This window comes from Chaetodon trifascialis, chromosome 2 (assembly GCF_039877785.1).
Source record: "Chaetodon trifascialis isolate fChaTrf1 chromosome 2, fChaTrf1.hap1, whole genome shotgun sequence".
In the NCBI taxonomy this organism is placed as follows: Eukaryota; Metazoa; Chordata; class Actinopteri; order Chaetodontiformes; family Chaetodontidae; genus Chaetodon; species Chaetodon trifascialis.
This window is the reverse complement of record NC_092057.1, coordinates 26,283,869-26,299,319: the sequence shown is the minus strand read 5'-3', so window position 1 is coordinate 26,299,319 and position 15,451 is coordinate 26,283,869. Positions and strand designations below refer to the sequence as shown.

General features: G+C 42.5%; 1 protein-coding gene across 12 annotated transcripts in view; it reads right to left on the bottom strand.

Annotated features, from left to right (window-relative positions):
• Nucleotides 1–15,451, bottom strand: part of LOC139341316 (regulating synaptic membrane exocytosis protein 1-like) — a 72,904-nt gene that overhangs the window by 37,637 nt on the left and 19,816 nt on the right. For 10 of the 12 annotated variants that reach the window (XM_070977812.1, XM_070977820.1, XM_070977893.1 and 7 more), the window contains exons 2-4: nt 14,496–14,709; nt 9,543–9,563; nt 167–465 (exon numbers count right to left, since the gene is read on the bottom strand). In XM_070977812.1, coding sequence (XP_070833913.1) covers nt 167–465; nt 9,543–9,563; nt 14,496–14,709 — 534 coding nt within the window. The remainder of the gene's footprint in view (nt 1–166; nt 466–9,542; nt 9,564–14,495; nt 14,710–15,451) is intronic. The other 2 variants (XM_070977852.1, XM_070977876.1) reach the window with 1 other exon arrangement.

The following is a 15,451-nucleotide window of genomic DNA, read 5'->3' as shown; positions in this document are numbered from 1 at the left end:
TTTCTCAGTTTTGAAAAATATGGTTCCCATTCTCCAATTTTCCAATTCCCACTATGTTAATGAAAAAGGTTACTGGCTGTACATGTAAAGCGTCCACTATGAGCAGGTACTGCAGCACAGAGATGAAGTTGGAGTTGTGTTCAGTGTGTGTATCTTGAGGCCTTACTTTTCTCTAGGCGGTTCACTTTGGGAGCGGGAGCTGGGCATGGTGTCTGCACCCTTGGCAGCAGTGACACCAGCGGGTGGCTGTATCCCGTCAGGCGGCCCTGCGTTGGTATTGATGCTCGGTGGGGCTTGGGACCTGGAGCGGAGTAGCTTCCTGTCCCTTTGGGCCTCACCTCCCGTGACTGGATTGTTCAAGGAGGTGCCCAGGCTCCCAGGCCGCACCCCTGACCCCGAAAACCATTCTCCTGATTTGGTGAGAATCTCCTGCTGTTTACGGCACAGGTTGCATACCCACATTACCTACGGGGGTTGAAAGGACAAAGGTGTTTGCAAGTTGGGTTAAGTAGCATTAAAGAAGAACATTAAATAAATTGAATACCTAACAAAAAAAAGTGGTTAGACCTGCCTGTGACAAAAATCTGATGACTGTCAACATGTACACAACACAAATTAATTTTATTGAACACATAGCCTGTCGCTAAACAGGCTGTTACTTATATGAAAACAGATACAATATCTTCTAGACATTAAAAAGTCTTTTAACTAACCACCTTTTGTGATGTCTTTCAACTCACATTTAAGGTGGTAACTCACCTTAAAAATTATAACATTTTGGTCCCCCCCCCCCCTTTGCACAGCTAATCATATATTACAGAGCACTCAGATATGACAGACTGTGTTGTATTAACATTTCCATTGACGTCAAAGTCAACATTATCCATGAGCATGATCACTCTACTGCTGTGGATTGTTACGACTCTTATTGACATGTAACCCATCAATACAGTGAACTATCTTTTAGAGTGATCCATGATGCTCATGTTGGTGATCCAGTATAATAAAAAGATCACACATTTGAGGGCTACAGCAAATTCCGTAATACTGTAGTGGAAGAAGAGAAAGGAAAGATTATCTCTAAATTGTATTGTACTGTATACATATGCATTATTTTCATCCAAAAGGAGAACGAGTAAAGCTCTCAGCTGTCAGTGCATCGTCTTTGCACATGCAGACAATGATTTTCTGTGATTTAATCCCTAAAATTCTATGAACTCCATCATCACAAAGTAAGACTGATGACCACAGCCATGTGCAGTACCCATGACAAAATCTGATTCTTCTTCCTCTAAATCAAACCCTCAGACAACATCAAATACTCACATGTAGCCATGGCTACTGAACAGCACCTCACTCCAACAGCAGAAAAACAGGATTTATCTCCCTCCGTATTTATAATCCCAGCGGTTTATTTTTCAGAGAATAAATCCAAAGCAAAGAGGAAACAGTCGTCTCTTGTATTCCACTGCAAAATCCTTGGCACAAGCTGAAAACAAAACACCTCTGGGACCTTTGTAAACCCCAAAATGTTACTCCTTGATGGCCAGTGGGATGGACTGTTAGCAGTCAGTTTAGCAGTTAGCATTTAGCCGTCAGCGCGCCAAAGCACATTCATCATGGCCTGATTGAATCCTAGTTGGCGCATGTCCAAACTAATCTAGAGTAAATCAGCTGCCCGCACGGCCCACAGCTGTCGGGCAGCCGCCAAGCCACATACTACAGTCTCTTTCTCTCTGTGTCTTTCCCCACCTCTTTACCTCAGCTGAGGGGCCACAGATTAGCGGTGGCCAGTAATCCTTTCAGCTCCTCACCATTATTCAACTCATCATCAGCTGACAATACCAGCCCACAAATCATAACTTCTAACCTATGGCCGACCCTCCTCCATCACCCCCCTCAGGCACAACTACACAGGTTAGAGATTAAGCTCAGATGCCCCAACCCCCTTCCGCCTTCTTACCCAGTGCATGATGGGATATAAATGACTTTATGTACGGTAAAATTTACTGAAACAAATGTGCCCATTGCAAACATCACATTTAAACACACGAATCATTCTTCACACCTGTATCTCTGTTAAACTTTTAACTGATGAAGCCAGTTTTAACTCTTTAACAACAAAATTTTGACAATTTTCAATATCTGGGATTATAGACATGTTTCAGAGAACTGTGTGGGGCTGTGATCAAACTTCAGTACTTTATTGGTACTAACCAAAATGTGTCTGTCACAGATTCATAAGATACAATCGCTCCTGTTTTAAACATTTTACACCTTTTAGACATTTTCTTTACATAAAGTTCTTTTACAGCTACATGTCTTTGGATGCCATTTAACATTTGCCTGCATTCCCCGGTGCTGATAAACAAGTAACTGCATAAAGACTCCACAATTGTCATATTTCATGACAAACTATTGTACATTCAATCCCAGACTGTGGCACACCCAAAACTTGAGTTCAAGTTTAATGCAATGGGTTCTAACGACAGGCCAGTCTTTGTTATGCAGGCTGAAGTATGTACCCTAGTATGTATGAATGCAGGTATGGTGTGTTTGTACTATAATTAAAACCAAAACTTGATGCTAGGCTAAACAACAGTTTGTCAAACAAACCATGGCAAACAAAAAACGTGAAATAAAGTCACAAAGAGTTTGCAAGACGCAGTGAGTGGACAGTTGTCTCAGTTGTCAGGTCTAGTTTTCCATTATACATCATAGAGGAGACAGTGACCAATCAATAATCACACTGGTTCCAAATCGGCTCCATACCATTTCACTGTCATGGAAAAAAAACAAAACTACAGTATGATATCTCAAAATGATCATATATATTGGAATTTTACAACTACTGGATTATTTCTACCATAAGTATCAAACAAAGGGCAAAAATGATTACTTTTCACCAGAATTTGACTCATTCAGTGAAATAAAAAGGGGATTTCATAAAAAAAACAAAAAGTTTATACTTCTCAAAGTAAGATATCATTCTGGTGTTGACAGTAAGCATCATCTCAACACCAGTTCAGAATGTTAAGACAATATCCAGCCCTACTAGTACTAGCACTGAGGGTCAATCAGCATGTGAGGCATCTGAGTATCCATAGGTTTCCCTACAAGTCACTGTCAACAAACACAAGTAAATAGTGTAATCCACAAGGTTAATCCCTGAATAAGAGCATCATATAGAAGAACACACACTGTGGGAGGACTGTTCATGGCCCAGTGTGTTCATAAACCAAAAGACACACACACACACACACACACACACACACACAGAAAGGATATAATACATATAATGCCTCACTAGACTGATTGTGCTCTGTGTTCCTGGATAGCCTGAAAGATATTGTAGGGGGAATTAATCATGTGTGAACTGAGAGCGTGTGTGACAATGCACGTGTGTGTATGAGTGTGGTCGCACATGCATGTATTTATGCAAAAGCCCCACCCTATAGTGTGTGTGACACATGTATTTGCAGTAGTGCTTGCTGCCGGACAAGCCAGAGCATGATGTCAAACCCTGAGCTAAGCCGACCAATCAGCTCTCTCCGTCCAGAGGCAGCCCACTCTGGTGTCAATTTGAGTTCATCTTGCTGCCTCACTGCATGCCGTTGAGCTCAATGTGACTGTGTGTGTCCACATATGTGCGCAGTATGTATATGTGGGACATTTCTGAAACCTTCTTGCCTGGAAGAGTGTGGCGTGGGCGACTGCCTGTGGGCGAGATATGTGTGTAGAAAATAAGCAGTGCCATCTCTCTCATGTAATAATGTCAACCTCTAAAAAATGTGCTTCTCCATGGTAACCAAAGCATGGAGAAGAACCAGTAAGAGAAAGGGAGACAAAGCAGTGTGTTGCATGCATGCATGTTTATATATGGACTTGCATTGCTCACAGTGTGGGGACTCACGTTCATAATGGGGACAAAACAGAAGTCCCCATAACTTGGGTTAAAGTTAGGTTAGGCTATGTAATGTCCCCAGAAGTGATGGAAACTCTGTGTGTGTGTGTGTGTGTGTGTGTGTGTGTGTGTGTGTGTGTGTGTGTGTGTGTGTGTGTGTGTGTGTGTGTGTGTGTGTGTGTGTGTGTGTGAGTGTGTGTGTGTGAGTGTGTGTGTGTGTGTGTGTGTGTGTGTGTGTGTGTAAATCTGAGGAAGAAAAAAACAGAATGTGTATGTCAGTACTGAAGGACAATGACAGCAGGGAAAACTAAATAATAATAATAATAATAATAATAATAATAATAATAATAATGGAATTTAGACTGCCTTGAGTTACTACAGCATTTGCTATCTGATATGAGCTTGAACATGGATTTCCTCTCCTTGCTTCCTTTCCTTTCCTTTACTCCCCTTATTTTATTTTCACTTCCTTCCTTTCCTTGCCATTTATTTCCTTTATTTTCCTTCTTTCATTTTATGTCCTTTCCTCTAGTCTGCTTTAATTTCCTATTTCCTATAATTTCTATTCCTTTTCTTTCACTTTCTTTAATTTTCTGATCTTTCCTCTCATCTGCTTTTTTGCTTTCCTTTATTTCTTTCCTTTCCTCTCTTTTGTCCCTTACGTTTCATTTCCTTCCCTCCAGTTTTCCTATTTTCCTTTCCTTGCCCTTTATTTTCTCCTCTTTCCCTATTTTCACTTTCCCTTTTGTCCTTTCTTCCCTTTCCTTCACTCACCTCTTTTCATTTCCTTTTTTATTTCGTTTCATCTCTCCTCACCCTCCAGCTCAGCTGACACACCTGGCTGACTTGACAAATGAAGACACCACACACCTGTCACTCATACTTCTCTATACCATACCCCCTTCCCTTCATCTTCCGCCCCCAGCACTGCTCTCTCTATCTGCTGACAAAATGGTGAAGACGTGCCGCTGCTCTGCCAACAGCAGCAGCATTCAACAGCAGCTCCCGGCAAGAACAGCATTCATTTAGGCCAGAATTGTGTGAACATCAGCTTTTCCTTAAATGGGCAGAATAGATGGGAGCCTTGGGGGTGGCGGGCAGTGGTGAGGGTGTGGTTGGCTTTCAGTGAGCGTGTGCAGTGACCCTGCAACCAACAAACAAACACACACACACACACACACACACACACACACACACACACACACCTCGACAGAATGACATATGAGGCAGCGCTGGGTGTAAACTGCCATCGTTCAGGGAATGGTAAATCCTGAATGGCGGTAAGAAAGACGACCGCAAAAGACATAATGCTCCATTTCCTCTAATAAGGTAGTAGATCAACTCTGCAAGCAGGCCAAATGCTTTCAGTGGTGAGGAAGGCTGGAAGCAAAGCAGAGCTGTTTAGACTGTAAATCCACACAGGTTTTACATTTCTGATCTCAGGATCACAGCGAAGACTCTCACTGCTCTTAGTGCTCTAAATTACCCAACAAGTCCTCCAAAGTAAACAATAAAATACCCACAGTATACACACTGTATACAACCGCCCTCCAAAATAACACACATAACGCGTTTCTTGATTTGACTCATCTCAGCAGGATGACATCATTTGTCGGTGCCTCCAAAACTGTTATAAATCACTGTTGAAAAATCATTCTGCTTTATGATGTGCCAGCGGTGTGGTTCAGATATAGAACTAAACAATGTTACAAGAGTTGGTGTATATCATGCATAGAAGAAACCCCAAGTTCCCATGACATGACCATCTTCCACATTGGTGCACTGGTATATTCATGTGAGGGGGTTCTTTTATGTGCTACCAAGTTAAGTATTTATCTTAAAATTGCAAAGGTTTTAACTTCTAATGGCAAGTGCTCTAGCAGTTGACAATTTATTTAGAATATGGACAGGAAACCTGAGCAGTTTCAGAGAGAAAATAAAAAATGGCTGGATGAGCCAGTGTACAGACGCCAGGAGAAGAGCAGCTTGCATAATGGTTACATCAAGACTTTCTGTAAATTAAGCTCACCAGGGGCTTTGTTTCAATAATGTGATCCTCTGCTGCATGTTTTTGCTTCATCAGATCTGTTCAGTGATGTCGCAGCTTTCTCAGGTCTCAGCAACTACCTTTGTCAATTCAGTGTTATTTTTACTGATAGGAAGTAAAGTGTGAATAGCAGAGCCAAACAGGACCCACTAGGCCCAGACGAGTCGAGCCAGGTTTGGGTTTAGGTCCAGTTCAGTCACGTTGACTGGCTTAGCCTGACTGACATGGCGCTTTTCATGAAAACACTGTACAAATAAATAAAGATTAAGGACTTACTGTCTGTGCTGGGCTACATCCTACTGAGTGCTGGGGTTTGCTATTTATGTTGACAATGCATGAACGCAACACATAGGCTATTTAAGGCGGTAAATAGCCTATTCAGGACAGAAGACGTCAAACAAAATTTAACATCAGGAAAGTTGAAAATGACCAAAACCATGCATGGAAATCAACGGTATGGAGGCATTTCAATTCAGACATCAATGCAGATAATAATGAAGCAGTTGGTAATGTATATATATTATGAAATGTGTGGGGCTCTAATGAGATATGACAGCAATAACCAAGGAGATGGAGAATTCAGCCTTGCAGCGACATGTGGGATGTCACTGACTAACAATAATGGTGTGACAGGGTAACACCAACTGTGTCAGGCTTGGGTTGGGTTCAGGAATAAGAAAAGAATGCCTGCTGGCTTTGGGTGGGGCTCGGTTTCAATGGCGGGTCGGGTTTGGACAGAAAAAATGCAGCCTGAGCTGCACTCCAATAGAAATATATGAAGAAAAAAGAATGAATACAGAAAGGCAGAATTATCTTTTAGCACACATACTGTATGTCCAAAAAACACGTGCTTGTATTTCACGTGAGCTTTCATGTTCCACTTAAGGCTCTTCGGTGAGAGTGACAACAACAGGAGCATGTTGCTATTGGCTTTTGCCAGATCCAGTCAAGGAGGTCCCATTACTGTGAAGTGATAATGTGAGCTCTAAAACCAGGCTTGTAATGTTTGTCAGCCTCATAAGCGCATATTTTCTAGCCCAGGAAATGTGTGCAGCTGCATGGTGGTGTGGGGGAGGATACAAAGGGAGAGAGAGAAGACAGACATAGGGACAGACAGTGAAAGAGGGGGATGAGAGTTAAATGGAGATGCTTCAGAATGGACAGAAGAAGGGAACAAAGAGTGTTCCAGAGGCTACTACAGAGATACAGTGGCGTATAAGGAGAGAGAAGTGGAGTGTGAGGAGGAGGAGGAGGAGGAGGAGGAGGAGGAGGAGGAGGAGGAGGAGGAGGAGGAGGAGAGAGCAGTGGGTTAGTCATCTAGTCCTGAGAAGCATGATTGAGATTATGCAGTGCATCCTCCCTTCCGGTAAAATTTGCAGCGTCAGCTTGATGCAGCAAGCGAGCGAGACTCTCCGTGGCTGTATGTGTGCGAATCTGAGCATGTGTGTCTGTATACGTGTGTTATTGGTAGAGTGTAGGCCATTAACAAATTCAAACCACACACACCATAGCTATACTTGGTACAGCTGCAACCAGACAAATAAACACTAAAATGAAATGTGTTAAATGTGCTTGTATGAAAAATATACACAGTGGAAAAATACTCTAAGCTGTGTTTAAGCACTTTTCTGTACTGTATGTGTGGGCTTCAGTGAATCAAGGTGTAAGTGTAAGCACCACAGTACTGTCAAAGAACCTCTCCTCAGATTTTTGGCATGGTTGATGCCCTTTATGGCACAAAATCAGGGTCTTGTGGTTTTTCTCACCAGGTTAATCAACACCACGAATCAATGTATACCATGTGTGTGTGTGTGTGTGTGTGTGTTAGCGCCTGCCTGCTCTCCACTGGGAGGCAGTGCTCCTCTACAAAGGAGACAGATTGTCAGCGGCTTGCTCAGATTCTGGAAGCCATCTGGAGCTGACATTAAACACACATAAAAAAAAACTCTGGCATTAACAAGCTATAGCACCAGCAATATCAGGGCAGCCTGACAGAGAGGGCTATGAAATACTCATAAGCTTCACACACTTCAGAGCTAGCTCAGCCTCTCTATCATGTACTGAAATTGATTTAAACTTGAAACTGTTGACATTAAATGATGTGTTGGGTTAACAAAGCATCCCAACGAGTAACCTTTGTTACCAACACTTGATGATTCTGTTCTTTCATTTCAAGTTTAAGAAACCTGCTTGTATATTCAGGTGGTTCAAACACTGAGTGACAACATTAAGTTGGTCTATTTTGTCTCATGTTTTCAGACCAAATGACTCATACTAAAGCCAAAAAAAGTCTACCAACTGGTGTTTGCTAAGTGGGTAGCACATAGGCAGTTTACAATGATGAGCAGTGGGTGATTTAAAACTCAAAATATTTATTTTTGGGAACAAAAAAGCAGGAGACAGAAGCAGGACTTCTCACTTTTGGCAGCGGCAGTCGATTCTGATTGCTAAAATAGCATTAAAAACTATAGCTAGTTAGCTACTTAAGCTAATGTTAGCTTCATGAGTTACGTACAGTAAATAGACACCTGGTGGCTGACAAAGTTTTTGTTTCTCTATCTGTGGAGTATCGCTCCTGTTATAGGCACATGCACACAACTTCAACATGTGGAGAAACCCAAAGCTTGACAGGCCTGCCATGTCTAGTCACAGTTCCTAAGCTGTGACTGGGGATCACTTCACACTGTCATATTAGTTAAGACTGCGTCATCTTGATTCTTGGATTTGAATCTAATAGCGTGCTACATGAGAGAAGTGAGCAATTACTAGATTACTAGTATTCCATAAGCAGCACATCAAAAGCCTGCATGAAGGACATGAGTCAACTTTTCTCTTTTCTATCCAGCTTATTGGCTGCTTTACCTGGAAGCCTATAGCAATGAATCATCTCTCTGGCTATTCAAGGACTCAGCAACATCCCAAACTAAGATTCACGGCCATTCTCTTCACCATGAGTGACTGTGACAGGGCGCAGCACAAAGAACACTTTGGCAACATTTTGCAGTGACCAAGCATTGAGGGAAAGTGGTAACTGACAAAGTGGAACATATACCTGGGCCCCTCCCGTCTCCCCATGGCAAGGCTGGTCTGGTCTCAAACACACAGGCAGGGAAAGCATGCACAGGCATGAGTGTGCATTCGTTGTGCATTCAGATAAATGGTCTGCAGGGTAGAGTGCTTTCTTTTATGCATGCCAGCTGAAATCTCAATCTCCCATCCCCATGTTTGTCAAGGATTTATTCCAGTATCCATTTGTCCCCTTTCAGCACAGCCATGCCTTCAGCCATAGGAAGAGGGGTCAGGATGGGTCAGAAGGGTGAGACGCCCCTGCCGACAGCCTATTTTATGGCTCATGCTCGCTCTGCCCGCCAGTTGGTTTTCAGGGTCTGCATTCATTCTCAGAATTAGAGTACTAATGCAGGATCACAGCCAGCTGCCCTGGGACCTCTTAACCACAATGATATGTGAGGCCCAAACTCATCGCAGGTCTGAATTCCTGTTCTGATACTGTGAATGAGCACAGACCCAAGTGTGAAGGGGAGACAATAGTAGTGACCCATGCAGCAAAATCCATCACCCAGCAAGTCTTACCCTGTCCTTCACTATGAGACACTTTGCAAGAGGAGGAGACAGACAATGAACACAGTTAGTCTGGGTTTACACTGGAGAAAAAATCTTCTGAGGACACAATAGTTCCAGGTGGCTCCACCCTACACAGTACAGTCAACGCTCAGAGAAATCAAAGTTAACAAAAAACTGTGAACTATCAGGGACTCCCTCTGTTCAGTTAAGTCAGTAATCCATAAATGGATTTGTACACACACTGGCTCCGTTCCAATCCGATAGCTCACTCTCTTGCATCTGCACTTGTTAGTTTTTCAACCCATTTTCTTTCAGCTGAGAAATTATAGCCCTGGCCAACATGGAAGAAACTAAACTTAGAAATATTTTCCGTCACCTTCCCAGGGTAGATGTCAACATTCTGTAAACAGACAAGAGAAATCTCAGCTCCAGATTTGAACACAGCCAGCGTCTTTACCTTCAGGTGGGACAGACATCACATTCACAGCACAGAGAGAACACAAAAAAGATGCTAACCACTTTGTCCTCCTTTGTGGCATGCAGTCCAGGTAGCAGTGAGAATTGAGAAAAGTGAAGGTGGAAGTGGAGCAAAGAGGAAAGGAGAGAAAGAGATGAATGAACACAAAAGGAATAGACAGGCAGAGAGGGTGAATTTGTGAAATGGGATATTGGACAGATTGTGGGAAAAGAGGGAAAAATAACAAAGGAGAAAAGGGAAAGAGGATGCGGTGCAAACATTTGTTAATTACATTGTGCAAATTAGATACAGATAGTTCATTTTCAGTGACAGAGTGTGAGGCGGTGGGGACAGGAGTATGTGAATGTACGATATGTGACCACTGACATGTTGGCTGCAGCGACATGCATGACCCAGCTTGACATGACCTTGGTGTGTCATGACTCATGACCTGTGACAGCAGCAGGGTGTGTCACAGCTCCTCTGTACAAGGAGGAAACTGGGACACCAAGAGCAGCATGGAGCGCATTCTTCCATAACCCTTACCTTTACTATCCCTCTGTCTGTACACGTCCATAAAGATAGCATTAAGGTATGATATTTGATCACCTTTGGTTTGACCTCAGGATAATTACTTCAAAGATGTTGTTCTTAAATCATTTTTTAACATAAACTGTTCAATCAATGCTGTGAATACATATAAACACTATTGCTAATCCCTCTTTAATAATACAGTGTGTGCATTATAATTTGAAGCAGGGGTGAAGCTCTGTGGCCTGATCAGTGCTTGGATGGCATTTGTACAGCATGTTGCTGTGACGCCTTCTGCAGGCCACAGGGAGCACTACACAGCTCTGTCACCGGAATGGATGAATAATTACAGGAAGGCTAAAAACAAATAAGAGTTTATAAATAATATTTCCAGCAATAATTTTGCAGTTTGACACAGCCTGTCAGGTCCTAGTCTGTGTCACTTCCTGTTTTATTTTGTAGGATTTTCAGTTCCTGTTTTGTGGTGTCTTGTTAGGTGTCTTAGGTGTCTTGATTTCCCCATGTGTGTGATTGTTCATCGTCTACACCTGTGTCTAATGTTCCACCCCTCATGTGTATATGTACCCGCCCTTCCCAGTGTGTCTTTGTCAGATTGTCTGCGTCTTGTGTCAGTAGCTCAGCGTCTTTGTACCTTTGCCTGATTCACGGTTTTCTGTTTTTTTGAACTCTAGCCCTGATCTGCCTAGTGTTTTTGTACTGCTGCCTCTCCGGACTGATTCCCGTGCACCGACCTCGATCTGCCAATAAACCGCTTGTCATCACCTGTCAGTCTCTGGTCTGCTCTGTGGGTCCCAGTTTGTCTGTCTGATCCCTGACACAGCCCCTGTAGTGTTATGTCTGTAGTGATTGGTAGCATGCCATCTGATAATTGATATTATAGTATATTTCAAAATTGATTTGCTTTTAAAAAAGTTCAGTCAGTTAGACTCAAATAAGGATCAGTAAAGTTGTGAAATTCCATTCAATTCAATTTATATTTATTTATATAACCCAAATCACAACAGAAGTTGTCTCAGGACACTTTCCATATAGAGCTGGTAGACCGAACTCTTTTAAACGATCAAACTCTTTTGAATGTAGCAGAATAGTTGTGAAATAATTTCAAAGCCTTTGTAAACCTGTGGAAAACTCTCCCTGAGAAATACAAGTTTGTGTGTGTAGAAGTTCATTAATTAATACCAACGGTGAGGTTCTGAACATGTGACTGCAGAGTCACGTCTCATGGGTTTTTTCACAGGATTGGAAAGGTAATCATTATCTTATGTTATTATTTTGGAGCAAGCTCAAAATCTTGTTGACCCCCCCACTTCTGGTACATGGCACCTTTTCAGAGCTACATTTGGCATTTTATGGCGCACTATTTAGAATGGCTTTTGTTACTTTTTGTGGAACCGTGCTGTGGAACTTTTCAAATTATATTTTGCACTTTTGAGGATAATTGTATCTGTTGTTTTTTATGCATTTTGGACAACCATGGCCCTTTAAAGTAAAAACAAGAACAAGTTATTGTTATGTTCTACAGTTTAAAGCCTATGTGGTCTTTCCACCTCACCAGCTGTATGTACTGCAGCCTGTTCATATGGATACATCTGATGAAGCAAGCTGTTGTACATACTGCAGCTAGAGGAAAAAACATGGCTGCTGACGTGGGATAAATGAGCACACTGTAAGCAGGAGAAGGTCTGCACGTAATAAAACAAAGCTCACACTTTCCTAACCCTGTTATTCTGCTTGGCCAGCCCGGACAACCCAGGACTGAGGCAATCACTGCCAAGGAGCGTCACTTCCGACACATCCCCCCACACATTATACACACGCATACACACGCATACACACACACACACACACACACACACACACACACACACACACACACACACACACACACACACACACACACACACACACACACACACACAACCTTTCCCGAATGTACACACACAGAAAAGAAATAGCAGACAATTCACACGTTGTGTTCTTTATCCCTTGTGAGGATTTATGAATTGCTCAGTGACAGTATCTAACATGGAACTTTGATAAATACAGCCGTTGTATTATCAGAAATCCTTGAAAGGCTGCGACAGGTGCTGACACTAATCATACCATGTGTTTGAAAAATGATCTCCGAATTTAATGTGAGACAAAATTTTCAGTATTCAGTTATGTCCCCATCTGTTAGGTGGATAACAGTGGAGTTATGTAATGTAAAGGAACCAGGTACTTTCTATTTGATGTCTTCTAATCCCAGTTAATCTGACAATACAAAACAGATTCTTTGGTTCATTGACTCATTAAGTTAAAGTGACTCTTGTGCTGACTCACAGATGCAAAAACACACTATGACATAAACACATAAAGAAAAATCCAATGAAAGGATAAATCTAATAGGCGTGTATGTTGTTATGCATGTAACAATTATCTGCAATAAATCCCCCTTTCTGACTGAGATTGAATGAAGGAAATCCCATTAAAACATTCAGCATTCAAAAAAAGGCCATATTGATTGTTGTTATTTTGAGCACAATTTGCCTTCAAATAAATCTTTTGCTTCGTTTTATTTATAGATTGCATTTACATCATGCTAGTCTCATCTGTTTATTTCCATGTAAAAGGCGGTCTGCTGTGAAAGTAATATTAAAGGATTTATCAACAGGGATACTATCTTTATCCCCTACTCTCACTGGCCTTTGAGTTCTGCATATGCGTGATGCCAGTGTGAGTTCAGGGCCAGCTGGGCTGTACGGATCCTGAACAGATTGAGGACCAGCAGGCCAAGGGTGGAGGGCCATAGTCAGGTAAGACACCCAGGAGGAGGTCCTCTCTCTTGGGTTGGAGGAGAGCCCAGAGAGTGCGTGAATGGAAGAGAGCCGGGTCTTAAAATAGTGCAAAAATGGTTGGTTTATGGATGGATGTCACACTGATCTGACATGGATCACATTAATGCTTATAATTTGGTGATATGGTGTGGGCCTTTGTTTTATACTGGTGTGGCCTCTGCAGCCTGTCACTTGGAGACTTACACACAGCTCAGTGTTTCCTGTGCACCGCAGCTTTAAGTTCTATCTTTTATTAGTTTGTTTTCTTTTTAGCCATGTGATGTTCCCAAGAAAACATTGATTTATTTTGATTTTGATGATCCCTGACTTTTGATCTCACGCCACCAGCAGGTCAAAGGATTTGACAGGCTGAACAGTGTGATAGGTCATTATCAACCAGATGGATGAATTTTGGACACTCATGTTCAGAAATTATTTGGACTTGCAAAAAAACAAATACCTGCAAAACTAATGACACTCTCATCAGCTTCGGCTGTACTTTGTGTTGTTGCTAATTAAATGTTAGCATGCTAACATGTTAAATTAATAAGACTATCGCACTGTAAACAATATCTGTAAACATAAACTGGGTTGTCAGTACAAGCTAACTGCAAGCTGCCGCCCTTTGCTAAAAATAGAACTTGTCACTGCTTACAGCATGGTGACACTCAGGTAAGGTTTTCAGTGTTCCTTTCTTTCTGAACCCTATTCGCCTCTTTTCCTTTCTTGTTCTCACTGGTTCTGGTCTTGTTTAGGCATGTTTCCTGAGAAGGTCAGCACTGTCACTCTCTGATGTGCTTTTCTGATGATCTGCAGTTCAGTCACAGGAGACACAGGACAACACAGATGCTGTTACCGGTGTGCTTTCACATCCAAGTGAGCTAAGGTGCTTCGATTTCTAACCACTCCACAACACTGCAGCCTCAGACTTAAAATGAGCCTTGAAGGGTCCATGACTGGTGCCAAGCCATTCTTCCAATACACTTTGGTCTCACCAAAATGTGACCAGGAAGCAACAAAGCAGACGGTAACAAACACAGAAGCAGAACGACCAACTGAACATCGGCTACAGCAGGAATGAGGTGAGTGTGAGAGGGAGAGAGGAAAAGGGGGGAGGTGGGAGGTCAGGTTCCTCACATTGTTGGAGCGCAGAGAGACCCGCCCTCCACAGCGAGCGCAGAATTTGGTCTGGCAGTAGGAGCAGAGGTGGCCGCAGCCGTCGGCAAACTTAGTCTTGCGGCAGATACCGCAGGTGGGCGCGTCGTCCTTCAGTTGGGTCTGCTGACGCCGCGTCTCTGCCCCGATGCGACGCACCTCCTGTTTGTAGCTCTCAAACTGCTGGTGCAGTGTTCTGAGAAGAGAGAGAAAAGATGAAGATTGGCCATTAGTGGTACATCTTGCATTCACAGACTTTTTGTGCTTGATAAACTTCGCCATTCAGTGCTGCTCAGACAGATCCTGCTGCCTTAATGTCCTCTCATCATAAAAAAAAAACACCCATGGTGGAACTTCTGAATAACTGAATGATTTTCCAAATAAATAAATCTAACAAACAATAGTTACACATGTTTGAGAACAACAGTTCAGTTCCAGCAAAATGACTGGCAATTAAAGCTCCACTTGAAAGGTGCCCTTCCAAAAAATCATACACGCAATTAGATGAAACCTCGACTCATTCCTGCTTTCTGTGGCTCACAGCCCTTCCACTCCCTGCTTCCCATGCCTATGATGGAAATAGCCCAAGTGTGAATTGCAAATCAGGCCATGTGAAAACACCCACAATGTTGTCTCAACAGAACTGTCAAAGGAATACTGCATTAGCATACCATGGCTCTCATATAGGGGACCCAGACAGGCGCTTTAATTTCCTCGCTGAGTGAGAGAGATAGAGAGGAAGGAGATGGCTTCATTCACAGCTTTGCAGCCAATTTCCCTCATTGTGAAAGCAGACAAACTTTAGTTAAGTCTCTGGCAGCACACTGACTTTACAGTCTTGTCTGTGAGTTCTTTGTCAAAAAAAAAAAGCATTAAGACAATGCAGTGCACTTTTGCACTTTTGCTGAGGTGAAAATGAGAAATTCATTGTAAATCTG